The sequence below is a fragment of the Gorilla gorilla genome, chromosome 10 (genome assembly GCF_029281585.2).
Source record: "Gorilla gorilla gorilla isolate KB3781 chromosome 10, NHGRI_mGorGor1-v2.1_pri, whole genome shotgun sequence".
In the NCBI taxonomy this organism is placed as follows: domain Eukaryota; kingdom Metazoa; phylum Chordata; class Mammalia; order Primates; family Hominidae; genus Gorilla; species Gorilla gorilla.
Genome location: NC_073234.2, coordinates 19,950,150 through 19,977,607, shown reverse-complemented (window position 1 = coordinate 19,977,607; position 27,458 = coordinate 19,950,150). Strand labels below are relative to the sequence as shown.

The 27,458-nt window shown below is 42.4% G+C and overlaps 2 protein-coding genes across 2 annotated transcripts in view; one reads left to right on the top strand and one right to left on the bottom strand.

The window, feature by feature from the left end:
* The window catches only part of TIGAR (TP53 induced glycolysis regulatory phosphatase), a 37,737-nt gene extending 16,992 nt beyond the window's left edge, over nt 1-20,745 (bottom strand). Inside the window, exons 1-3 of the mRNA XM_004052523.4 lie at nt 20,503-20,745; nt 10,179-10,216; nt 4,356-4,477 (exon numbers count right to left, since the gene is read on the bottom strand). Coding sequence (XP_004052571.1) covers nt 4,356-4,477; nt 10,179-10,216; nt 20,503-20,534 — 192 coding nt within the window. The 5' untranslated portion in view covers nt 20,535-20,745. The remainder of the gene's footprint in view (nt 1-4,355; nt 4,478-10,178; nt 10,217-20,502) is intronic.
* On the top strand, nt 16,665-17,152 carry LOC101140090 (small ribosomal subunit protein uS19-like). The gene has a single exon (XM_055357825.1). It carries the CDS (start codon nt 16,665-16,667, stop codon nt 17,097-17,099), a length of 435 nt encoding a protein of 144 aa, XP_055213800.1. The 3' UTR covers nt 17,100-17,152.
* Nucleotides 20,746-27,458: the final 6,713 nt, after the last annotated feature.

Genomic DNA, 27,458 nt, shown 5'->3' with positions numbered 1-27,458 from the left:
CATGTGAGGTGTCAGTCTGCTCCTACTGGGGGGTGCCTCCCAGTTAAGCTACTCGGGGGTCAGGGACCCACATGAGGAGGCAGTCTGTCCATTCTCAGATCTCAAACTCCATGCTGGGAGAACCACTACTCTCTTCAAAGCTCAGTTGGAAATGCAGAAATCACCCGTCTCCTGCGTCGCTCACGCTGGGAGCTGTAGACTGGAGCTGTTCCTAATTGGCCATCTTGGAACCGCCCCCCCTCTCTTTGTCATTTGTATGTCTTCTTTTGAGAAACATCTATTCAGACATTTTGCCCATTTTTAGTTGGATTATTAGATTTTTTCCTATAAAGTTGTTTGAGCTCCTTATATACTCTGGTTATTAATCCCTTGTCAGATGGGTAGTTTACAAATATTTTCTCCCATTCTGTGGGTTGTCTCTTCACTTTGTTGATTGTTTCCTTTGCTGCACCAAAGCTTTTAAACTTGATGTGATCCCATTTGTCCATTTTTGCTTTGGTTGCCTGTGCTTGCAGGTTATTGCTCAAGAAATCTCTGGCCAGAACAATGTTCTGGAGAGTTTCCCCAATGTTTTCTTGTAGTAGTTTCATAGTTTGAGGTCTTAGATTTAAGTCTTCAATCCATTTTATTTGATATTTGTATATGGAGAAAGACAGGGGTCTAGTTTCATTCTTCTGTATATGGATATCCAGTTTTCCAAGCACTATTTATTGAAGAGACTCTCCCAATGTATCTTCTTGGCATCTTTGTCAAAAATGAATTTGCTGCAGATGCATGGATTTGTTTCTGGGTTCTCTATTCTGGTCTATTGGTCTATGTGTCTGTTTTTATGTCAGTACCATGCTATTTTGGTTTCTATAGCTCTTTGTATAATAAGAGGCACAGTACCTGAGCGCCTCTCAGGTACTGTGATTCTTCCAATTTTGTTTTTGCTAAGGATGGCTTTGGCCATTCTGGGTCTTTTGCAGTTCCACATAAATTTTAGGATGCTTTTTTCTACTTCTGTGAAGAATGTCATTGGTATTTTGATAGAAATTGCATTGAATCTGTAGATTGCTTTGGGTAGTATGAGCATTTTAACAATATTGACTCTTCTAATCTATGAATATAGAATATCTTTCCTTTTTTTGTTGTCCTCTTTAACTTCTTTCATCAGTGTCTTATAGTTTTCCTTGTGGAGCTCTTTCACTTCTTTGGTTAATTCCTGAGTATTTAATTTTATTTGTGGCTACTGTAAATGAGATTACTTCTTCTTTTTCAGATTATTCATTGTTGGCATATTCAAATGCTACTGATTTTTGTATCTTGCTTTGCATCCTGCAACTTTACTGAATGTATCAGTTCTAATTGTTTTTTGGTGGAGTTTTCAGGTTTTTCCAAATATAAGATCCTATCATCTGCAAACAAGGATAATTTGATTTCTTCCTTTCCAATTTAAATGTTCTTTATTTCTTTCTCTTGTCTGATTGCTCCAGCTAAGACTTCCAGTACTACGTTGAATAACAGTGGTGAAAATGGACATCCTTGTCTTGTTCTAGATCTTAGAGGAAAGGCTTTCAGTTTCTCCTCACTCAGTATGATATAAGCTGTGGGTCTACTGCATACGGCTTTTATTGTGTTGAGGCTTTTACTGTACTGTTTTATATTGTTCCTTCCGTACCTAGGTTGTTTTTGGGTTTTCATCATGAAGGGATGTTAGATTTTATCAAATGCTTTTTCAGCCTCAATTGAAATGATCATATGGTTTCTGTCCTTTATTCTGTTGATATAATGCATCACATTGATTCACTTGTTTACGTTGAACCATCCTTGCATCCCTGGGATTAATCCCACTCAGTCAGGAAGAATGATCTTTCTAATGATATTGTTGAATTTGGTTTGCTAGTATTTTGTTAAGGATTTTTGTGTCAATCTTCATCAGGAATACTGGCCTGTAGTTTTCTTCTTTTAATGTGTCTTTGTCTGGTTTTGGTATCAGGATACTACTGGCCTCACAGAATAAGTTTGGAAGTATTCCCTCCTCCTCTATTTTATGGAATAGTTTCAGTAGGATTGGTATTAGTACTTTAGATGTTTGGTAGAATTCAGCAGTGAAGCCATCAGGTCCCAGACTCTTCTTTACTGGGAGACTTTTATAATGGCTTCAATCTTGTTACTTGTTATTATTCTGTTTAGGCTTTGGATTTCTTCCTGGTTCAATCTTGGTAGGTTGCATGAGTCTAGGAATTTGTGCATTTCCTCTAGATTTTCCAATTTTTTGGCATATAGTTGCTGATAGTAGCCCTTAATGCTCCTTTGAATTTCTGAGATAGTGGTTGTAATATCTCCTTTTTCATCTGATATTACCTATTTGGATCTTTATCTTCTTAGTTAAGTCTACCTAAAGGTCTGTCAATTTTATCTTTTCAAAATACCAATTTACCATTTCACTGATCTTTTGGAGTCTTCACTTCAATTTCAATTATTTGTGCTCTGATCATTATTATTTTTCTTCTAATAATTTTGGATTTGGTTTACTCTTGCTTTTCTAGTTTTCTTTTTTTTTTTTTTTTTGAGACAAAGTTTTGCTTTGTTGCCCAGGCTGGAGTGCAGTGGCACAATCTCAGCTCACTGCAACCTCTGCCTCCCAGGTTCAAGCAATTCTCATGCCTCAGCCTGCTAAGTAGCTGGGATTACAGGTGCCCGCCACCATGCCAGGCTGATTTGTTATTTCAGTGGAGACGGTGTTTCACTGTATTGCCCAGGCTGGTCTTGAACTCCTGAGCTCAGGCAATCCTCCCATCTCGGCCTCCCAAAGTGGCTTTTCTAGTTCTTTAAGATGCATTGTTAGATGTTTATTTGGAGTTTTTCTTCTTTTTTGATGTAGGTACTTACAGCTAAAATTTCCCTAATATTTTTGCTGTATCCCACAGGTTTTGGTATGTTGTGTTTCCATTATCATTTGTTTCAAGAAATGTTTCAATTTAAAGAAATTCTTGTACATATTTTTAGAGTTGTCTATCCACCTCTTTTTTCCATTACTCTGCCCCACACATTTTAGTTATGTAAAAATTAACCTCCCCAAATTCCAAGTTTTGTCTCCTTAACTCACGGAGACCTCTAAGCACTACTTGGCTTCCCCTACCAGAGTCTGGAAATTGCTTCAGCCAGAAAACCAGGACACTCCTAGGGCTCACCTTCTTTGTTCTACTTCATTCAGGCATCACAGGCCCACAGTGCCCAAAGTCTAATATCTGAAAACAGTGGTTTCACATATTTTGTCACATTTTCTAATTGTTTATGGGGGAGATGAAATTCCAACAATACTTCACTCACAGTTGGTCACAAAACTCTCCTTCCATGGAGTTTTTAGAAGTAGACTGGGTTCGTTTTTATTTTACTTTTTTTTTTATTTTCGAGACAAGAGTCTTGCTCTGTAGCCCAACCATGCAATGGCATGATCTTGGCTCACTGCAACCTCTGCCTCCTGTGTTCAAGTGATTCTCCTGCCTCAGCCTCCCAAGTAGCTGGGATTAAGGTGCACGCCACCACACCCGGCTAATTTTTGTATTTGTAGTGGAGATAGGGTTTCACCATGTTGGCCAGGCTGGTCTTGAACTCCTGACCTCAAGTGATCCACCTGCCTTGGCCTCCCAAAGTGCAGGGATCACAGGCATGAGCCACCATGCCCAACTGGTTTTTCATTTTTATAGTAATCTGTTCCCTGAAGATATTTCTAACAAGTCTTTTATTTCTTTACAGTGACATAGTGGTTTCTTACTCTATCTGGTAATCCTAATACCTGATGTCACAGTGGATTAATTTCTCCTGTCATTTCTCCCTGCTCTCTCTCATAACAGCTTATTTATATTCTTGCTGGACTTTTTTTTCTAGGCTACTCTAATTTAAAAATTAATTTTTTTTTAAAGTACAAAATAAAATTAAAATAAATAAGTTCTGTTGAGGAAGGTCATGTCTGTTTGGGATTTAATTCCCTACAGACTCTGGTAGCAGATTTTTCAAGATTATACAATTGTTGAGACTTTTGGCACAACAGCCTAAACTCACCTGTTGCTGGGTGCGGTGGCTCACGCCTGTGATCCCAGCACTTTGGGAGGCTGAGGCAGGTGGATCACCTGAGGTTAGGAGTTTGAGACCAGCAACATGGTAAAACCCCATCTCTACTAAAAATACAAAAATTAGCTAGGTGTGGTGGCACACACCTGTAATCCCAGCTATTTGGGAGGCTGAGGCATCAGAATCACTTGAACCCAGGAGATGGAGGTTGCAGTGAACAGAGACTGCACCACTGCACTCCAGCCTGGGCATAGAGTGACGCTCTGTCTCAAAATAAATAAATAAATAAATATATGTACCTGCTTTGTCCTCATGAGATCACTGGAGAAAGCATGAGTAAACTTCACATTATTCAGAAATATACCAGCAGCTGCTGCTTGTTTAAATCCAGTTTCTGAAAGAGGTTCATCTACTCCTTGTCCTGTGATATATTAAGAAGAGGAACAATAACATGCAAAACTACATATCAGAGATGTATAAATCACATGTAGAAAATATAAGCTGCATTTATCTATATTTTAATGAAAGATTTTTTAAGTACTCTTCCACGTAACTTTTCAGGGAGTTATTAGCAAGTAAAAATAAGTCGTAAGTCTATAAAGGCTCAGGTATTCAATTATTTTCCAAAAGAATGCTTGCCTAACGGGAATTAGGTGATGATGAGATAGAAATGTCTTAGCTTTTCCCTCTTTTATGTTTGCCCATCTCTTCATTAATTGGCTCTGATCTTACAGGTACTGTGTTGGGGCGGTAGGACCATCAACTAAAAGTTTTTTCCTTCTTTATTCCCATCATCCAAATGCTCAGTATTATAATGGTATTACTTTTCCTCTTTCCTTCCTCCCTCCGTTTCTTTTTCTTTTTCATTTTAAAAATGCTTTGAAACCTCTATTTCCAGGATAACGGTTGGCTGGACACTCTGAAGGGACCTCCTACTAAAGATCTAAATGGTGTACATGTATGAGTGTGTGTGTGTGTGTTTGTGTGTGTGTCTGTGTGTGTGTGTATGTGTGTGCTGCATTGCTGGGCCCACAGAACATACAAAAAATCTCCAAGGGACAAAGTAAAGCAACCCCAAAGCCCTGAGCTGAACTGTGAATACCGACATGAAAAAAATGAAGGTGGTGGACTATGAGGACACGCTGGTAGGGCTGGGAGAGGAGGCCTGCTGGAGGGGACGGCAAGCGGGAGGACTAAACACAACATTCTTGGGAGCAAGGGCTCCTGTAAGGAGACTTAATGCAGCCTCAGGCCTGTGGTAAAATAAAATGCAAATCCTTTTCAGAGCAAAGCATTCTCAAAAGAGGCTAACAGGTTTTCCACTCATTTAGAACAAATAATTGTTTAGCCAAAGATTCAACACACAAGAATATAATCTACCATAAACCAAAGCCACCCATCAAGACTTCAGACATTGAAATCAGCAAATAGGGACTTTACAATAACTATGAATAAAACATAAAGACAGAATCACAAAAACAAGCAAGTAACAGTAAGCATCAAAAATAAGTAGACAGTTTTCTAAAATAACCAAATAGATCTTTTAAAAATAAAAATCAGGATTGCTGGGGGCTGGAGGGCCCCTCAATGGATAAACAGATTCAGATGAAAGGAGGTTTAATGAACTCAAAGACAGGGCAGAAGATATTACCCAGTACACAGCACAGATACAAGGAGATAGAGCATAGCTCAGATATATTAGAGTTCTAAAGGAAAGAATGAGAACTCCTAACGATGCATTGTCTTAGTTGCTACAGACTGCGTGGCTTGTTAACAACAGATATTTATTTCTCACAGTTCTGGAGGCTGGAAGTTTGAGATGAGGGTACCATCATGGTTGGGTTCTGGTGAGGGCCTCTCCACATTACAGGCTGCTGACTTCTCCTTCAGTGCTCCCATGGCACAAAGAGGAAAGAGCTCTCTGGTGTCTCTTGTATAAATTCCATTCATGAGGGCTGCACCCTTGTGACCTAATAACCGCCCAAAGACCCCACCTCCTAATGTCATCATATTGGGAGTTATGATTTCAACATGTAACTTTAGGGAAGAAAAACATTCAGTCTATAACATGCATCTAACTGGAACTCAAAAAGAATAGAAAAAAAAATGGCTGGGCGTGGTGGCTCACGCCTGCAATCCCAGCACTTTGGGAGGCCGAGGGGGGTGGATCACTCTAGGTCAGGAGTTCAAAGTCAGACTGGCCAACATGGCAAAATCCTGTCTCTACTAAAAATACAAAATTAGCTGGGCATGGTGAAGCACGCCTGTAATCCCAGCTACTTGGAAGGCTGTGGCAGGAGAATCGCTTGAGCCCAGGAGGCGGAGGGTGCAGTGAGCCAAGATCACACCACTGCACTCCAGCCTGGACAACAAGAGTGAAACTCCATCTCAAAAAAGTAAAAGAATAGAAAAAATGAAGGAGAGGAATATGAAAAGAAAACAGCTAAGAATTTCACAGAATAACAAAACACATGTACATCGAGCAGGATACATTAAAAAAAATTCCTCCTAGATATATTATGAGAAACTAAAGAATATCAAAATTGAAGAGTTTAAAGGAAGTTACAGAGAAAGACATATTTCCTACCATGGAACACCATTTAGCTGATAGAAACCTCTTAGGAGGAAAAAAATGGAACCAAAACTGCAGAATGCTCTCTTCCAAGTGCTGAGAGAATCATCAGTTACAAATGTGTACCGACTGAAGCCACTATGTTTACCACCAGCTGCTCTACACACACTAGAGGACTTTTCAAAGAATGTACTTCAGGAATGGTCTGAGATGAAAACAAACAAGGAGCAGAGAAACTTGCAAATATATTCATAAATTTAAATGCCATCTAAACAAATGAAGATAATAATGTCTACCTCAAGCAATTAAAAAAGACAGGACTAAGCGACTAGACAAGTTCTTTGTATTTTTTGGAAGAGGGGATATTAATATTATACTTTATTAGGTATTGTCAGAGTAAATGTGTCCCCCCAAAATTCAAATGTTGACATCCTAACCCTCAATGTGATGGTATTAGGAGGCAGGCCTTTGGGAGGTGATTAGATCCTAGGGTGGAGCCCTCACGAACAGGATTAGTGTCCTTATAAGTGTTCTCAATCTATCTCTCTGCCATGTGAGCATATTAACCAGAAGACAGCAGTCCGCAAACCAGGAATCAGGTCCTCCACAGACACTGGATCTGCTCGCACCCTGATCTTGGAATTCACAGTCTCTAGAACTGTGTATTGTTCAAGCCACTGGGTCCATGATACTCTGTTACAGCAGCCTTGGCTAAGACAGGTATGAGGGAAAGAATTTTAAGATAACCATGAAAAGAATGGAAATGGTACATCATTTCAAAGGTAGTGGGTAAAGTAAGAAAGTGTGGAACAGGAAAAAAACCAAGAACTTAAGAAGTAGAAGCAGGTAAGCTAAAAAAAAAGAAAGACTACAAAAAGAAGGGGAAAAAAAACAAAGAAAAAAAATTGAAACACATCAGTGACCAGAATAAAGGCAAACAGTCACTACTGCCAGTTAAAAGACAGATTCTAGGCCAAGCGTGGTGGCTCACGCCTGTAATCCCAACACTTTGGGAGGCCAAGGCAGGTGGGTCACCTGAGGTCAGGAGTTCGAGACCTGCCTGGCCAACATGGTGAAACCCCGTCTCTACTAAAAATACAAAAATTAGGCCAGGCGTGGTGGCTCACGCCTGCAATCCCAGCACTTTGGGAGGCCGAGGTGGGTGGATCACCAGGTCAGTTTGAGACCAGCCTGACCAACGTGGTAAAACCCCGTCTCTACTAAAAATACAAAAATTAGCCGAGCCTGGTAGTGCGCACCTGTAATCCCAGCTACTCAGGAGGCTGAGACAGGAGAATCGCTTGAACCCGGGAGGTAGAGGTTGCAGGAGCCGAGATCACGCCATTGCACTCCAGCCTGGGCAACAGAGTGAGACTCCGTCTCAAAATAAATAAATAAATAAAAATTTAAAAAATGAGCCAGGTGTGGTGCCAGGAACCTGTAATCCCAGCTACTGGGAGTCTCGGGCAGGAGAACTGCTTGAACCCGGGAGGCAGAGGTTGCAGTGAGCCGAGATCGCGCCATTGCACTCCACCCTGGGTGACAGAGCAAGACTCTGTCTCAAAAAAAAAAAAAAAGACAAATTATATATATTTTCAAAAGAGCCAAAATTTAGCTACATACTATTTATGAGATAACACTTAAACATGAGTATACACAAAGAGTGAAAGGAATGAGATGGAAAAATACATACCAGTGAAATTCCATCCCCAAAACAGCTCAAGTAGCTATATTACTATCAGAAAAGTAAGACTTTATGACAAAAGTCTCACTAAGGATTTGGGGACCACTATAAGAAAATCAATGATCCAATTTACTCAGAAGATGTAATCATTTAAACTTGTATAAGCCTAATAAAATAACCTCAGTCGATACAAAAGCAGAACATAGAAACCAAAAATGGATAGAATTCCAAGTATTAAAGGGCAAACTGGCCACTGCAGCAGGAAATTAAAAATACTGCACTCATAAATTGATATTTAGGACATGCAGGCAAACTAGTGCATTTATAAAGCTAATAAAGTGTGTAAGATTTGAAAAACAAAATCAAGAAGGCTGATTATTTTATATATAACTCCAATCCCAACAATGACGGATTATACATTTTTCTGAAGCATACAATGGAAGAATTATAAAAACTGACCATAATTAACACATTTCAAAGAAGTATCATCAAATAAACCATACTGACAGAACACAAAAGCATTTATAATGGAAGTCATTCAATGGGAATTGAAAATACTTGGTGCTGAATGCTGACCACATTAACACTTGTCAAAACTAGGGGCATGCAAACAAAAACAGTACTTAGGAATATATAAGCCTTGAGGCCGGGTGCAGCGGCTCGCGCCTGTAATCCCAGCACTTTGGGACGCTGAGGCAGGCATATCACCTGAGGTCAGGAGTTCAAGACCAGCCTGGCCAACATGGCGAAACACCACCTCTACCAAAAATACAAAAATTAGCTGGGCACAGGGGCACGCGCCTGTAATCCCAGCTACTCAGGAGGCTGAGACATGAGAAATCGCTTGAACCCGGGAGGCGGAGGTTGCAGTGAGCCGAGATCGCACCACTGCATTCCAGGTTGGGCGGCACAGTGAGACCCTGATTCAAAAAAAAAAGAAAGAAATATATGAGCCTTGAATGCTTATACACAAAAGGCTGTAACTTGAAGAACTAAAGCATCCAACTGACAAGGTCAGGAAAAGAACACAAAAACTTTCTTGACATTCCATTGTCAATGTCTTAGGAAATAAGAGAAATGAGCAATACCAAAGGCCAGGTGGTAAGAGGCTTCAGTCCAAAGGATAACCTGGGTGGGGCATATTTCGTCTGAAAACAAAGGTTCCTTTGAGAATCAGACCAGTTAGTATCCATAAAAGGGAGTCAGGCACAGGGAATATGAAAATCAGTTTTTGTAAACCCCAGAAGTCCCTAACCAAAAAAATAAAACTAAATGCTTTTATAATCACAGCACAGAAATAGCATGTCTAGCCAAAAGTTCACCCAAGATATTCTTAAAAAGCCAGACTAGCTGGATCACAGGGCAAATAAAAGATCTGAGTCCAAATTAACAGAAAAAGGGAGAAAGAATCTCTTCAGAATAAAGTAATGACCACATGTGAAAATAGTTCTTCTTTTAAACCTTTATTACTACTAAAATTAAAATAACTATCTTGGCAGAAAAAAATACCATTAACACCAGTCAGTAAACTTCATGTTTCCAAATATAAAATAATTTCAAATCCAGACATTTATATTTTAAGACACCCAGACCCAATATAATTAATCAGCTGACAGAGCCACTTTGAAGCCATACATAAAGAATAACTTGGAGACCTGTACTTCACACCCAGTTCACTTGAGAGATTTATTTCTCCTGGTTACTAACAGCCCTGATCATATTTCTGTGGTTATGATGCTTTGATTCTGTAATCCCAATTCACAATGAGTGCTTCCCCCAGTCTACCCCACCCCACCAAATCTGCTTAACTCACAGATCTTATTAACACAAGGGTGAGAGCTAAAATAACAATCGGATTATACCAACCTTGGATTATTTTCTCCTTGTTAAATCTTGTTTCTCCACTAAAATAGAAAGAGAAGGAGAACCTTATTAGCCAAATTAGACTATTTTTGAGAGGAGGAAAAAAATGAGCAATCAAGTGTGGTGATACTCATAAAAATATCACATGAAACTTGTAACACACTTCATCATCCAACCTGTAAAAACAATTTATTCTAAACTAATATTTGCAATTGTCTTCTTTAATGAAGAGCTAAGAATTTCAAACTACTCCAAACTAAAACGTGTAGATCAGGAACCAATCTTAAGTGAACTGCAGGTGGAAAATCCTACTAAAAAATATAATGCAAATACCATTTTAGCCAAATAATTTTGTTAAAAGAAATATATTGATCAAAACTACTCTTACTGGCAGCAGGAACAAAAACGTGAGAGTCAGTCTATTCATTGCTGGACTGAATGAGCAAGTGAAAGAGAATCTGAATGGAATGGGAGAGACGTGCGCAAACCTTCAGAACCCCCGCCTTCTCTTAGTTCCTAGGTCTTCAGCAGTTATTTTTTGTAGTACTGACAGCTATCTCGCAGACCACCTGCACACTGAACTGAGGTTTGAGTACTACACTTTTAAAAACTAAAATACCAAAACAAATCAAAGCAATCTGAAGCAACCGGAAGGGTAAAAGAACTGGAAACTTTGTCACAAAATAACTGGGGTTACTGAGGCTGGAGGGGGAAAAGGGCAGGAAGTGCATGGGCAAGACTGGACAGACAGCAGGATAGGTTAACAATAAATGCAACTTTCAAATACATGAAGAGTAGAATCAAAGAGAATTCAGCTGAAATTTCTTTGAGCACTAATTAAATGTTTGCTGACCCAGCCTACCACTAGAATTGCTGGGCCATAAGGTATGCAAATACCAGCTTTATTAGGTAATGCCAGTGTCATAGCAGGTTACACCACCCTGTAGTGTGGTGTACCACCCTCAACAAGATTCAGTGATGGAAGGTTTCTTCAATTTGTACCAATCTGGTACCTGAACAATTCATCTCACTTTAATTTTAATTTGCATTTCCTTGATTTTGATGGAAAATGATCGCTCCATTGTTTTTAAGTGAAGCACTAGTTTATAATAATTAAAATGTCACATAGGACTGATTTACTCAGATCTAGAAAAAAAATCTACCAGACCTGGAAGTCAGAATCACAAACTCAGGCCTCAGCCTGGAATCTTGCCACTTGTTTACAAAAACAGCTGTATGCCAACCTCTGCCAAGATACAGATTGCTGGATTTGGCCAATATGAATGTTCTTTAAGACCCAACACAAGACTGGTTCTTTTAGGTAGTCTCCCTCCCCAGTACCATTCCCCATCTACTTACTCTATTTAATACCCACACTCTATACTCCCATGGTCCCCTGGCACTACCAACATAAGTTTTCATCTGTGTGCTAATTGACTTTTCAGCTCTGTGTCTATCCTGGCTCCAGTTCCTTAAAGGCACAAGCAGGGATTGCATTCCCTCAACATGCCCAGGGCCTGCAGAAAATCCTGGGAAATGACAGAACTTCAGTGAATGTACTTTTACCTAGGGAGGGTCATCTGGAAATACCTATCAAAATGACAAATCTGTTTACCCTTTTATCCAATAACCCAATTACTGGGAATAACTGAATTCACTCATATTTAAAAGATTATTTGCGGCCAGACGTGGTGGCTCATGCACGTAATTCCAGCACATTGGGAGTCCGAGGTGGGTAGATCACGATGTCAGGAGTTCAAGCCCAGCATGGCCAAGATGATGAAACCCCATCTCTACTAAAAACACAAAATTTAGCCAGGCGTGGTGGCGGGTGTCTGTAATCCCAGCTACTCGGGAGACTGAGGCACGAGAATTGTTTAAACCCGGGAGGCAGAGGTTGCAGTGAGCTGCAATCACACCACTGCACTCCAGTATGGGTGAGAGAGCAAGACCCTGTCTCACAAAAAAAAAAAAAAAAAAAAAAAAAGATCATTAGCTACAGTATTATTTCTAGTAGCAACAGATTATAAACAACCCAAATGTCCATAACTCATTCCTTAACTATGGCCAGAATAACCATTATTTATATTAACAAATAAACAATGACATATCTACCTAATGGAATCCTATGTAAATGTGTCCTTTAAAGAGAGAGATTATATGTAAAGATATGGAATGCTCACCAAGATATATGATTAAGTAGAAAAAGCAAGGTATAGAATAATATAAAAAGAAAGCTACCCTTTTAGAAAGGAGGGAAATAAACATCTGGATCTGCACAAAGAAACAATGGAAGGATAAACATGAAACTAATAAACGTGGTCACCTATTGGTTGGGGGAAGAATAGGAAGACTAGGGAGAATTGTTTTGATTTCTAAATATGTAGATGTATTAGCTTAAAAAATAAACGTATGATAAAGAAATAAAATTACACAGAACTGGCCGGGCACGGTGGCTCACGCCTGTAATCCCAGCACTTTGGGAGGCCGAGGTGGGCAGATCACGAGGTCAGGAGTTCGGGACCAGCCTGGCCAACAAGGTGAAACTCCGTCTCTGATAAAAATACAAAAATTAGCCAGGCATGGTGGTGAGTGCCTGTAGTCCCAGCTACTCGGGAGGCTGAGGCAGAAGAATCACTTGAACCCGGGAGGTGGAGGTTGCAGTGAGCCCAGATCATGCCACTGCACTTCAGCCTGGGCAACAAAGCAAGACTCTGTCTCCAAAAAAAAAAAAAAAAAATACATGGAACTATTTATACCTTGGTAAAAAACCAACAGCACTGATTTGCCATTATCATTGTTGTTAATATTAATAAAAGATTTCCTAGGCCACGTGCAGTGGCTCATGCCTGTAATCCCAGCACTTTGGGAGGCCAAGGAGGGCAGATCACCTGAGGTCAGGAGTTCGAGACCATCCTGGCCAACATGGTAGAACCCTGTGTCTACTAAAAATACAAAAATTAGCCAGGCGTGGTGGCAGGCACCTGTAATCCCAGCTATTCGGGAGGCTGAGGCAGGAGAATGACTTGAACCCAGGAGGCGGAAGTTGCAGTGAGCCAAGATCATGCCATTGCACTCCAGCCTGGGCGACAAAAGCAAGACCTCGTCTCAAAAAAAAAGATTTCCTACACTCCAAAATTCATTCAGAATCTTATAAAATGGGCATGAAAGAGGATATTAGCCTCCACCATTCAGATGGATAAAGCAGAAGCATTCAGGGCAAACATGGGGAACCTGTCATTTTTAATCTAGAAAATAGTTACCATGTATTGGATTCACTTCCTGTCTCAGCCTCAAAATCTTGCTGAGACCAAAAATAAAATATCTGTTATTTCAATATAAGTAACATCCTCGGCTGGGCGCGGTGGCTCATGCCTGTAATCCCAGCACTTTGGGAGGCCGAAGCGGGCAGATCATGAGGTCAGGAGTTTGAGACCAGCCTGGCCAATATGGTGAAACCCCGTCTCTACCAAAAATACAAAAATTAGCTGGGCGTGGTGGCATGTGCCTGTAGTCCCAGCGACTCGGGAGGCTGAGGCAGAAGAATCGCTTGAACCCAGGAGGCGGAGGCTGCAGTGAGCCGAGATTGCGCCCTCAAAAACAAAACAAAACAAGTAACATCCTCGCTAGACAGTGGCTTGTAGCCCTTAAATTAAACCTGGCCTAAAACTGCCTCCATGCCTAGGGAGCTGTCACCTAACTTAATATGCACACAAACTACAACATAATTTAAGAGTATATTCCTGTAATAAAAACCAAGTCTCAGCCAACCATGGCAGCTGAGCTTTCAGCCAATTATGGGCTGCAAACTGCTCAGACATGTCCTAATAAGGCAAAACGGAGCTGTAACCAATCAGGCTATCTCTATATGTCACATCCTTTCTTTTTTTTTTTTTTTCTGAGATGGAGTCTCACTCTGCAGCCCAGGCTGGAGTGCAGTGGTGTGATCTCGGCTCACTGCAATCTCCAACTCCAGGATTCAAGCGATTCTCCTGCCTCAGCCTCTCAAATAGCTGGGATTACAGGCAAGCGCCACCACGCCCAGCTAATTTTTGTATGTTTAGTAGAGACACGGTTTCACCATGTTGGCCAGGCTGGTCTCAACTCCTGACCTAAGGTGATCCTCCTGCCTCGGCCTCCCAAAGTGCTGGGATTATAGGTGCGAGCTACCGCGCCTGGCCATGTCACTTCCTTTCTCTGTCTATAAATACTGCCTGCCTATGTCACTGGGTTGAGCACTCTGAAGCTTTACTGGTTCAGGTGCTGCCTGATTTATGAATCATTTCTTTGCTCAAATAAACTAGGTCTAATTTGTCTAAAGTTTTTCTTTTTATAGGTTGCTAATACAATTTCCAGCCAAAGCCAAAGAAGCACCCTCATTTTGAAACGATGGGTGAGAAGAAATTTAATAATTTGCCAACCAAGAAATCATGCAAGAGCCACCAAAAAAACTCAGTATTTACAAATCACAGAAATTTGGCAGAGATGATTACTTTTTGTATACTTGCTGAAGATTAACTCAGCATTTTTATTTAATCAAAGTAGATAATGAAAGATTCAAATTAAAATAAAGGTTTATACTGTCAAAATGTCATTTTATAAAAAATGGAATCCCAGAAATTTGATAGTTTCATAAAAGTACTGCCCCACCATCTAACGATTTTCAGTGAAAGCAGCATAACCACTGTGATACAATGAAGGACTCATTTAGCCGTATATCAACAGAGGCTGCTGTAGACTCAATAGTATTATTAACAATCACAGCATTCAGTTTAGTTCTATTTGGCATTTTTGCGTTCAAATCACTTTATAAATATTAAAGAGTAGGAATCCAAAAATAGACTTTTTTCCAAAAGCTTTCATAAATATTTAGTTGTACAGCTTTTACCAGCTTTATTGAGAGGTTTATATAAATCCTTGAAGTAACTGTTTAACTAGAACGTTTGGGGAATGGGAAAGGAAAGTTGATGGCTAAAACAGTTTTACTATTAATCTATTTCCCTTAACCAAGTCTGACTTGTGATAGCAGCAGAGAAGGTGAACGGAGCTGAAAGGTCAGAGGGATATATTTTGAAGGAGTCAGGAATAACACCACTCATTTTCAAAATCTGCAGTGTGGTCCATTTCCAAAACAGAAACCTGACTCTGCAGGAATCCAAGTGCTTCTGCCAAGATGTTAAGTCTTAGGATCAGCCATTTATAGGCCCTACAAATATACATCATTCATTTTGTAGGTTATCTCACAGTTCTTAAAAGACATTGTATCTTGTTAGCCTGGATTTATACTCTGCAGCATTTCTTCAAAAATCATATAGAAACCTCAATTTCCCTTAATTCCATTTAAGGAATTCAAATTCAACACACAATACTCAGCGTGCTACAAAGGAGGGACAAATCATGGGAAAGTTGTTCTTTAGTGTAAATGAAAATGTAAACCCTCACCTGATATCACGAATACAGCTTAGTCCTAATTCCTTTACACTAATACATTCATCTGCAAATATAGAAGATTTCAAGAGCTAGTAACACAAGACTTTTGGCTGTCTTTCTTTTCTTTCTTTCTTTTTTTTTTGAGACGAGTTTTACTCTTGTTGCCCAGGCTGGAGTGCAACGGCGCAATCTGGGCTCACTGCAACCTCTACCTCCCGGGTTCAAGAGATTCTCCTGCCTCAGCCTCCCGAGTAGCTGGGATTACAGGCGCGTGCCACTACGCCCAGCTAATTTTTTGTGTTTTTAGTAGAGACGGGGTTTCACCATGTTGACCAAGCTGGTCTTGAACTCCCGGCCTCAGGTGATCCACCCGCCTCGGCCTCCCAAAGTGCTGGGATTACAGGACTTTCAGCTGTCTTTGATCTTTATAAAATATCTGTACAAGGTACCTTTATACTTTTATAAAGCATTAAAATTTTATAAAAGTATTAAATTACAGATGACCTAATAGTATTTTGCTTGCTTTATTAATATACAGAACAATTATTAGCATTACACAAAAAGTAACTGCCAATAGAAGTACAGTAAGAAAAACAAATCAGTTTTGCTATCAGTAACTTTACTAATTCGGCCAGGTGGGGTGCCTCACGCCTGTAATCCCAACACTTTGGGAGGCCGAGGCGGGCGGATCACCTGAGGTCGGGAGTTCGAGACCAGCCTGACCAAAATGGAGAAACCCCATCTCTACTAAAAGTACAAAAGTAGCCAGGCGTGGTGGCACATGCCTGTAATCCCAGCTACTCCGGAGGCTGAAGCAGGAGAATCGCTTGAACCCGGGAGGCGGAGGTTGCGGCGAGCGGAGATCATGCCATTGCACTCCAACCTGGGTAACAAGAGTGAAACTCCGTTTCGTCAAAAAAAAAAAAAAGCAAAAACAAAAAAACTTTACTAATTCATTTTTAAATCATTAAAAGTATATTAAATTTAGTTTGCCAAAAAATTTTAAAGCTTTACGAGCTGCCTAAAAATGGAAGTGAACTTTTCTGAGGATCCGACAAGATGGCCGAGGTAGAGCAGAAGAAGCGAACCTTCCGCAAACTCACCTACCGCGGCACAGACTTGGACCAGCTGCTGGACGTGTCCTGCGAGCAGCTGACGCAGCTGTACAGTGCGTGCCAGCGGCGGCAAGTGAACCCGGGCCTGCGCCGGAAACAGCACTCGCTGCTGAAGCGCCTGCGCAAGGCCAAGAAGGAGGCACCGCCCATGGAGAAGCCGGAAGTGGTGAAGACGCACCTGCGGGACATGATCATCCTGCCCGAGATGGTGGGCAGCATGGTGGGCGTCTACAACGGCAAGACCTTCAACCAGGTGGAGATCAAGCCGGAGATGATCGGTCACTACCTGGGCGAGTTCTCCATCACCTACAAGCTGGTGAAGCACTGCCGGCCCGGCATCGGGGCCACCCACTCCTCCCGCTTCATTCCCCTCAAGTAGTGGCTCAGCTAATAAAGGCACACATATCTCCAAAAAAAAAAAAAAAAAGGAAGTTAAATGGATGGTTTTGCCGGGGACTCACTGCAAACACCTACAACATTTCAAGGAACCAGACCCTTCAGTAGTGCTGGATAGGTGATGGTAATGCCAACCTACACGTGTTGGAGTTTTCAACAATGCTGTGCCATAAGCTCATGAGAAGTTATAGTCTGACAGTGATGATAGACTTGAATTCTGGAATCCTGGGCAGTCTGTTCCAGAAATGATACACACTGGTACTTTCATTTCAAAGTATGAAGAAAGATAAACCACATACAGGAACAGCACAAGATTCCTAACAGGTTCTGTTGAACTTAAATTGCTTTAAATATTTTTTTTGCATTATCTGAAGAGGTAAGTCCAATAAAATTATCTAACTCTTCAAAAAGTCATTACATTTAACTATGGTGATAATGAGTCAAATTTAAAAATCACTTCTTTTCCTGAAAGAATCACCAGGTTTTGGTTTTGAGAACTCTGAAGGCAAGAAGCAGGAGGATCCAGACCGGAAAGCATTGAACCAGCCCTCTCACTCCATCTTCCTACACATAAAACAGAACAAAATAAACTATTGTCATAACTCCACACAATTATATTAAGAGACTAAAAAGTAGCCTCAAAAATGGCTGGTGATGTTCAAGTAATCTACAAATACCAGGTTTTAACAAATTAAGTAGGAAACAAAAGACGGTGAGTGGTAAAGTTGCTTTGGTTAAACTCCTACTTCCTCAGCTTGCCATGTGACTTTAAGCAAGTTACAAGGCGTCTCTGTCTCAGCTGCCTCACGTGAAAAATGAGGATATCAGTCCTTAACTCATTAAACTGTCAGATTTTAATTACAACAGTGCCTGGCAAATAATCATTTATTAAGACTTATTTTTTTTTTTTTTTTTTTTTTTTTTTTTTTGAGGCGAAGTCTCGCTCTGTGGCCCAGGCGGGAGTGCAGTGGCGCAATCTCGGCTCACTGCAAGCTCCGCCTCCTGGGTTCACGCCATTCTCCTGCCTCAGCCTCCCGAGTAGCTGGGACTACAGGCGCCCGCCATCACGCCCGGCTAATTTTTTTGTATTTTTAGTAGAGACGGGGTTTCACCGTGTTAGCCAGGATGGCCTCGATCTCTTGACCTCGTGATCCGCCCGCCTCGGCCTCCCAAAGTGCTGGGATTACAAGCGTGAGCCACCGCGCCCGGCCTAAGACTTATTTTTTAAATGATTCCTATGAGGGCCTCCGGAATCAAACCCTTTTTAAGCAGCAGAAAGGGAATAAAATCCACATTTATATAACTATTGTCTATTAGGAATCTAAATAGGAATCATCTTACTTTTTAGGGGTTGCCTTACCCCAAATATTCTACAACTTCTGAGTTTTCTTTTTTTTTCTTTTTGAGACAGGGTCCCACTGTGTCGCTTAGGCTGGGGTGCAGTGGCCCAATCACAGCTCACTACAGCCCTCACTTCCCAGGCTCACATGATCCAAGTGATCTTCCTGCCTCAGCCTCCCTATTAGCTAGGTTCACAGGCATGCACCACCACACCCAGCTTTTTTTTTTTTTTTTTTTTTTGTAGAGAGGAAGTTTCACCATGTTGCCCAGACTGGTCTTGAACTCCTGTGCTCAAGGGATCCACCCACTTCCGCCCCCCAACGTGCTAGGATTACAGGGGTGAACCACCTTGATGGTCTGAGTTTCAATTATAAATATGACACTGGGCTGGCTGGGTCAGGCGTCTAGAAAGTGCACTAACATTGGAAGAAAGGGTGATCAGGCCTCTAGTTCCTGTTCTGCTACCAATTAGCTGTGTGACCTTTAGTAAGTTAAGAATTCTCCCAAGGCATTCTATACAACCGAGAGGGGTGGGAGAAGAGATAGTGAGGAACTAGATTTCTAAGGTAGCCATTAAAATCCTGCTAATCCTAAACAGACAATTTTAGAGGATTCTTAAGATTATCTTTCTTATAAAGGAAGGACAGGCCAGAAAAGATAGCTGTTAAAGTCTAATTGACAAAGTTAAATCATATTAATGTCCTTTGTGAGCTCCATGAATGCAGAAATGGTATGTTATTTATCTGTATGATCCAGTCTACTGGCACACAGTACCTACTCAAAATGCTGGTGTGCTGAACTATACGTTCGTATTTGGGAATCAACTGCACTTTTATTGGAGCTTTCTTTATAGAAGTTATTTCTCAGATATATTTCTTCCCCTGTTGCATCATACACTTTACCTGTCCCCCATTTAATTCTCGCATTAAAGTAGTGAGATAGGCACTATCATTTGCATATCAGGAAACTTAAGTCCAGGCTACCTGGCTCTTAGCTGGAGAACAGATTCCAACCGAGGTCTACCTTGCCTGAAAAATCTGTGCTCTTAGCAGGGCGCGGTGGCTCATGCCTGTAATCCCAACACTTTGCGAGGCCGAGGTAGTCGGATCACTTAAGGTCAGGAGTTCCAGACCTGCCTGGCCAACATGGCGAAACCCTGTCTCTACTAAAAATACAAAAATTAGCTGGGCGTGGTGGCGCATGCCTGTAATCCCAGCTACTCGGGAGGCTGAAGCAGGAGAATCGCTTGAACCCCGGAGGCGGGAGGTTGCAGTAAGCAGAGATAGCGCCACTGCACTCCAGCCTGGGTGACAGAGCGAGGCTCCATCTCACAAAAAAAAAAAAAAAAAAAAAAAGAAAGAAAAATCTGTGCTCTTAACTACCCTGATTTTCACCTCCCGTTAACACTTGGCAAATACATGTTGGTAAGAAAAGATAAGAGACATAAAGACCTATCGGCATTCAGCTCCGTGTAATGTTATGATAATAAAAACATTTATTTGGGATGATACGGTCTGCTGAGATCAGAGCTGTGATCCTCTTTTCTCTCCCAGAACTGTAACCTCTGGGGAAAAGAAAGAAGTCTCATAGATGTGCCTGGGGGGCTGACTGCCTGGGGAAACGAGGGGGAACCTCAGAAACAGAGAGGATAGCGGAAGGCAGCCGGCATCAAAAACATCAGCCATGGACAAGCAATTCTGCAAACTCTTTGCAATCTGCTGGGGAGCAAAATCGGTACCCAGACAAGTCTGTGGACATGTCTGGCACCGTTTTTGGTGCAGCCACCAAGTGCCTACGAACCCCGATCCCTTGCTCCTCCGGGCCTCACTTTATCTAAAACACGGGACGAAGCTATCTAAGACCTGCCGTCGTCCCTCGGGGCTGCTGGGGTGAGAGGAGGGGCGACACGGGACGGCCCCAGGGCAAGCCCTCCCGGGCTGGAGCGAGCAGGGAGGGGAGAGGGTGGTAGACCCGTTTTCCCTTCACCCGCTCCAACACACTCAAGGAAGAGAGAGAGAAAGGCATCCTGCCACAGCCATACTCACTGCCGGACAACAGTCAGAGCGAAGCGAGCCATGTTCCCGGAGCCGCGTCCCGTCAGTGGCCCCACGCCGCGCTGCCCCTGCACTGCGGGCTACCTCCCCCACACCACTTCCGCCAAGCAGCCGGCCGGCTCCGCCGCCATAGGCCGAGGCGGCCTCGCACGTCATCCCCGAAGGCCACTCAGGGCCGGGCGAGGCCGACGGGGCGGGGAAGATGAGGGAGCCACGGAGGCCCCGCCCAGGGCTGCGGCGCTTGCGCCCCTGCGCGCGGGCCTGTGATTGGCGCGCGGCAGGTGCGGGAGGCCCCGCCCGCGGAGTCTGCGGTAGGATTCGTTCCCTCGATAGCCGGCAGCCTGCGTTCGGGGCAGATAAGGAAGCAGGCGCACTGATTTGTGGTTGTTGCGATTGAGGCTGGAATGCAACCGTTCGTCTTATAGCTGGCCAGTGTGATGAATCCCTCCCGGGTGTACAGCGACCAACAGACTGGGTTCTATGAGGTCTGTTAGTCCCTAACCTTAGGGACGTAGCGTCGGCAAGGTCTGTAGACTTAGACCCACCCACCCCAACTCCGCCGGGACAGACGCCCTCCTTGACCAAACTTTAGTCGGGCTCCTTTGAGGCCTTTTCTATACTAGACGGCATCCTCGGCCTGCTGAGCCCGGTTTTACCAAAGAATCCTGCTAAGCCTGTTTATCAAGAGAGACCTCACTCTTGATGCTCTCTTCTAAGGCCCTTGATATCTAGTAAAGTTCCTCCTCCCCCTCCCCCTAGATAGCTTACCACGTTCTCGTAATTTCCCATCTTCTCTTTCATCCTGGCGATAAATCTCCACTGGTCCCGGTGGTATTCTAGAGTCGAATTCAGTCTCTCTCACCTATTGCAATAGTCTTGAGTAAAGTCTTGCCGTTTTTAACAAGCCTCAGATGAATAATTTCTCTTTAATAGCCTTCAGAACCTTGAGGGAGTTACTTAATGTTAGATATGAGTTCTAAATTTCTTTTCAAAGAATCAATATGTCAGTATGTTCAATTCTTTGCTTTTTACTTTTAAACTTAACTTCCTCCTAAAGCAACCTTCTCTATTTATTTATTTATTTATTTATTTTTTTGAGATGGAGTCTGGCTCTGTCACCAGGCTGGAGTGCAGTGGCGCGATCTCGGCTCACTGCAAGCTCCGCCTCCCGGGTTCACGCCATTCTCCTGCCTCAGCCTCCCGAGTAGCTGGGACTACAGGCGCCCACCACCACGCCCAGCTAATTTTTTGTATTTTTAGTAGAGACGGGGTTTCACCGTGTTAGCCAGGATGGTCTCGATCTCCTGACCTCGTGATCCGCCCGCCTCGACCTCCCAAAGTGCTGGGATTACAGGCCTGAGCCACCGCGCCCGGCCACAACCTTTTTCGATTAACTGCTGCACTCTGACTCCTTCCCATCACCTACTCCACCCTGACTCCTTCCCATTACCTACTCCACCCTGACTCCTTCCCATTACCTACGCCACCCTGACTCCTTCCCATTACCTACGCCACCCTGACTCATTCAGATTACCTGCTCTGTCATAACTGTTTTTCCCGCCAAACCACTCACCCCCATCACTCTCTTTAAATTAGCCAGTCGGAATTAGTTTAGCCTGTGCGGTGGGGCACTACACAGCAGCAGGGGCCACCTGCGTCAGGGATAAGAACCCCTTCCCCTCCGTTGTCCAAGTGTGCGCTCACCATTGCTCCATCTGTAAGGACGCACCCTTCTATAGAAGTACGTTGCCTTGCTGAGAATTAAAAAGAAAATTTTATATTCGAGTGCTATTTCTTTTGCAGCACTGAAACTTTATTTATAACATTAACTTCTCTAACCCTGGGTTTTGTGACAGGTAAACTGGGATAGCAGTACCTAGCAATGTGACACAAGTAACAATAGTGTTAGCTAGGTGACATTGTCTTCCATGCACTGTTACCTAAATTCTTGTATTTCATAATGCATTTGTTTCCTTGAATCCCCACTTATATATGAAAAGATGTGTTTAGAGAAGAGATGAATGAGATACTTAGATTCATAGGCACACATTTCAAAACAGTCTTACATGTAATATCACATTTGGCCTTCTGAACAATTCTAAGGTAGACAGGATAGGCTACATTATCTTCACTTTAGAGATGAGAAATATGGCCAGGCATGGTGGCTCACGCCTGTAATCCCAGCACTTTGGGAGGCCAAGGCAGGTAGATCATGAGGTCAGGAGATAGAGACCATCCTGGCTAACACGGTGAAACCCCATCTCTACTAAAAATACAAAAAATTAGCCGGGCATGGTGGCACGTGCCTGTAGTCGCAGCTACTCGGGAGGCTGAGGCAGGAGAATCGCTTGAACCCGGGTGGCAGAGGTTGCAGTGAGCCGAGATTCCAACACTGCACTCCAGCCTGGGCGACAGAGCAAGACCCCATCTCAAAAAAAAAAAAAAAAAAAAAAGAAATATGGCCTAGAGAGAGACAGCAATTTGTCTAGGCTCACATAACTGGTCAGCGGTGACACAGAACTAGTTTAGAGGTCCTCAAACCTATCTTTACATTAGAATCGTCTGGAGACCTTTGCCAGGCTACACCCCAGAAAAATCAAATTTGAACTTCTGGGGGAAAGACTCAGGCAGCAGTATCTGTATGTTTTTAATCCCCAGCTGTTTCCCACATACAAGTGGCTGTTCTGAGAGCTAGCAGTTTAAAGCAATGCTTCACAAACTTGGACGTGCACACAAAGCAGTTGGGCATAGTGTTAAAATGTGGATTGGAGTGGGGACCAAATTCAGCATCTCTAACAGCTTGCAGGTCAACAGGAGGCATTTTCAGGATGAGAGTGGAGGGATAATTCAGAGGGCCCTAACAGTGGGGCCCAGATATCGTGTGTGTGTGTGTGTGTGTGTGTGTGTGTGTGTGTGTGTGTGTGTGTTCGTGTTCTGAATGCCCAAATGAATGAATCATCCCAGCAGATTCTCCTGGAAGTTTGAGCTGAAAAAATGAAATTAAGTAGTTATCTGTGAGGGGTGAAGCAGAAAGAAAGCACAGAAAGAAATCATAGGATAGTTAGGGCTATGAAGGGGCATGGTGATTGAAGCTGTGAAGAAACAAGCCATAAATAATACAAGTGAGAGAACAGAGGAGAGGGTACGAAGAAGCAAAGTCAATGGAAGAAGCAAAGAGACACACAGAGAGACACAGACACAAGTGAGTAATGCAAGGAGTACCCAGTCACTAGTCGCTCAAACTGCCATAGTCCCAGATACCTTGAAGGTTCCGGTTTGTATAGTAAAACCTCTTTCACTTTAAGGTGGTCCAAGTGCATTTCTAACGCCTAAATAAAAACAGCTTCCCATTTTGTCTTATTTAATACACACAGTATCTCTGCAAGGTAGGAGTTATTTCCATTTCACAGATGAAGAATTAAGGCACATACAGGTTAACTAATTTCCCATTTCTTGGGCCAGGCACAGTGGCTCATGCCTGTAATCCCAGCACTTTGGGAGGCCGAGGCGGGCGGATCACTTGAACTCAGGATTTGGAGACCAGCCTGGCCAACATGGTGAAACCCCTCCTCCACTAAAACACAAAAAGTAGCCGGGCGTGGTGGCAGGTGCCTGTAATCCCAGCTATTCGGGAGGCTGAGGCAGGGGAATTGCTTGAACCCGGGAGGCAGAGGTTGCAGAGCCAAGATCATGCCACTGCACTCCAGCCTGGGCGACAGAGTGAGACTTCATCTCCAAAAACAAACAAACAGAAACTAATTTCCCATCTCTCAAGATCTCAGAACTGAGTTTGAGACCAGATAAGTATACTCCACATTTCAAAACTATAAATCATGAGGGTAACTACTGGCTCTATTTCATTACTTCCTTGGTTCCTAAGAAGATGTTTGGAACACAGTGGAGATTCCATTAAAATCTGTCAAATGAATGAAGAATACCTGTTATGATCAGTTTGTCTAATGAAGCATACATATAAAAAAAAGCTGACATATTGGAGAGGATTATTGTTTTAGGAAAAATTTAGAAAGTTGCAAAGCATCCACCAATGTTATTTCTTTTAATTATCTAAGGAATAAAAAACAATTCTTCATAAATTTTAAGAATCGGGCCAGGCACGGTGGCTCACGCCTGTAATCCCAGCAGTTTGGGAGGCTGAGGCAGGCAGATCACTAGGTCAAGAGATCAAGACCATCCTGGCCAATGTGGGCAAACCTCGTCTCTACCAAAAATACAAAAATTAGCTGGGAGTGGTGGTGTGCACCTGTAGTCCCAGCTACTCAGGAGGCTGAAGCAGAAGAATCGCTTGAACCCGGGAGGCAGAGGTTGCAGTGAGCCGAGATCGTGCCACTGCACTTCAGCCTGGTGACAGAGCGAGACTACGTCTACAAAAAAAAAAACAAAAACAAAAACAACGAAAAACTAATCAGGGGCAAAAACCAGGTTGAAAAATGAGGTGTCTTCAAAATAGTGGACATTGTCCTGCATTATTCACTCAGTGGTTCAGGGATTGCCCTTCCACTTATAAAATGAACAGAGAGTTCACTTAAACTGTATTTCAGATAGAAGCTAGAAACACCCATATATGTATGTATGTGTATATGTGTGTGTGTGTGTGTGTGTGTATCCATATATATTCAGATAGAAGCCAGAAATACCCATATATATATATTTCTAGGTTCTATCTGAATTAGTTTACGTGAACTCCTTGTTCATTTTATAAGCAGGATGTGTGTACATATATGTATATATGTATATACATGTATTTGTGTGTATGTGTGTATACATATATAAATATATATATAAATATATAAATATGTGTATATAAATGTTCTTTTTTTTTTTTTTTTGAGACAGGGTTTCACTCCCATTGCCCCAGGCTGGAGTGCAGTGGTGTGCTCTCGGCTCACTACAACCTCTGCCTCCCAGGCCTAAGTGATCCTCCTGCCTCCCGCTTCCCGGGTTCAAGCAATTCCCCTGCCTCAGCCTCCCTGAATAGCAATTCCCCTGCCTCGGCCTCCCGAGTAACTGGGACTACAGGCCCGCACCACCATGTCTGGCTAATTTTTGTATTTTTAGTAGAGATAGGGTTTCACCATGTTGATAAGGCTGTTCTCGAACTCCTAACCTCAAGTGATCTCTTGCCTCAGCCTCCCAAAGTGCTGGGATTACAAGCATGAACCATCACACCCAGCCATCCACCAATATATTTTGTTGACAGCCTCTCAAATCACATACGCCTTTTTAAAAAAATGAAAAATGGTGCTTTGTTGAAGCGCATCATATGATGGCATTCTGGATTAGGCCACGTTATGCCAAGGTAACAAATTAACTCTGGAATTTCCATGGCTTCACACACAAGTGTTTGTTTTTCTTTCATGCTATATGTCTGATGTGGATCAGAAAGGGTCTTAAAGCCACATACTCATTCAGGACCTAGGGTTGACAGACATGTTAACTTCAGAAACACAAGAATTCACGATTTTTGAGGCAGGAGATGAGAATAGTTGAGGGTCTTGAACCAGTCCTTAGATGCTTCCTTCATTCATTGTCCAGAGCCACTCAACGTGGCCCTACCAAATTGCAGAGGTGATGGGAAACGTGAGGTACACATGAATTGTTGGGGGGTAGACAATCCCATAAACCCTGTGCATGTTGGAGTATTGAGGATTCTGCCCTTGGCTGTCTTCTCTACTCAACTGTGCAGTCAGCTAGATGATCTAATCCAGTGTATAGATCTTAGTTATATCCCCAGCCTGGCCTTTCCCTTGAGCTCCTCATTCGTTTATCTGTTATAGTTGCCTACTCAACATCTACGCTTGGGTCTATAGTTGACATCTCAGGCTAACTTTGTCCACACAGAACCTTCCATTTTCACCCCTAAAAACAGCTGGTCTTCAAGTCTTTCTCATCTCAGTAAATGGTAACACCCTCCACTTGACTGCTCATGAAGCCCTTGATTCTTTACCTATCCTAATATTCCCCGTCAAATTCATCATAGATTTCTGTAGGCTCAATAATGCAGTGAGTGCTGGATTTTACTCGTTTTCTTGCTTTTTTTTTTTTTTTTTTTTTAAGACAGAGTCTTGCTCCGTCACCCAGGCTGGAGTGCAGTGGCGTGATCTCAGCTCACTGCAAACTCCACCTCCCAGGTTCAAGCGATTCTTCTGCCCCAGCCTCCTGAGTAGCCGGGATTACAGGTGCACACCACCACGCCCAGCTAATTTTTCTATATTTTTAGTAGAAATGGGGTTTCACCGTGTTGGCCAGGCTGGTCTCAAACGCCTGACCTCAGGTCATCTGCCTGCCTCTGCCTCCCAAATCTTGTTTTCAAATAAAGATTAATTACTGTCTTCACTGAAGATAAGCCAAGTGTAAAATGCCTGATCTATTTGGAATGTAGGGTAGGGGAGGAGATTGTGGGTTGGAGCCAGTTCCCCAGGCATTTAAATATTTTCAGCAATGCATTAAGAATGAAATTAATTACATTGTGACCAAAAGCTGGTTAGCTGGAGTCTGTGAAATTTATATTCTTGTTTATCTTTTTTTTATTGAAAGGTTTTTTTTTTTCCCTTAGGGGCTATTCTTGGTAGTAAGACTAAGATAGTTGCAGACTTAAATCTCCAGGACTTCAAAGATTTTCAAGGGTATACATTTTTGAAATTTACAGAGACTTGCTTTGTGGACTAGTCCACAGGCATTTCACAGAAATGTTTCGTGTGTCCTTGTGAAGAATGTGGATTCACTTTATTGGATACAGAGTTCTATATATACGTCTGAAGCAAGCTTATTTATTGTGTCGTACATATCTTCAATAATAAATAAATGATAAAAGCTATCTATCCAAAGCCTTTAAAAAAAAGTTTATGGGGTCTATCACCAAATTATGTCCTGAATCCACCACTTCTGGAGTCTCACTGTGTCCCAGGCTGAGCCTTCATCACCTCTCG

Bases quoted from the DNA above. Each gene is read 5' to 3' on its own strand.
- LOC101140090 (XM_055357825.1), top strand. From the start codon at position 16,665: ATGGCCGAGGTAGAGCAGAAGAAGCGAACCTTCCGCAAACTCACCTAC.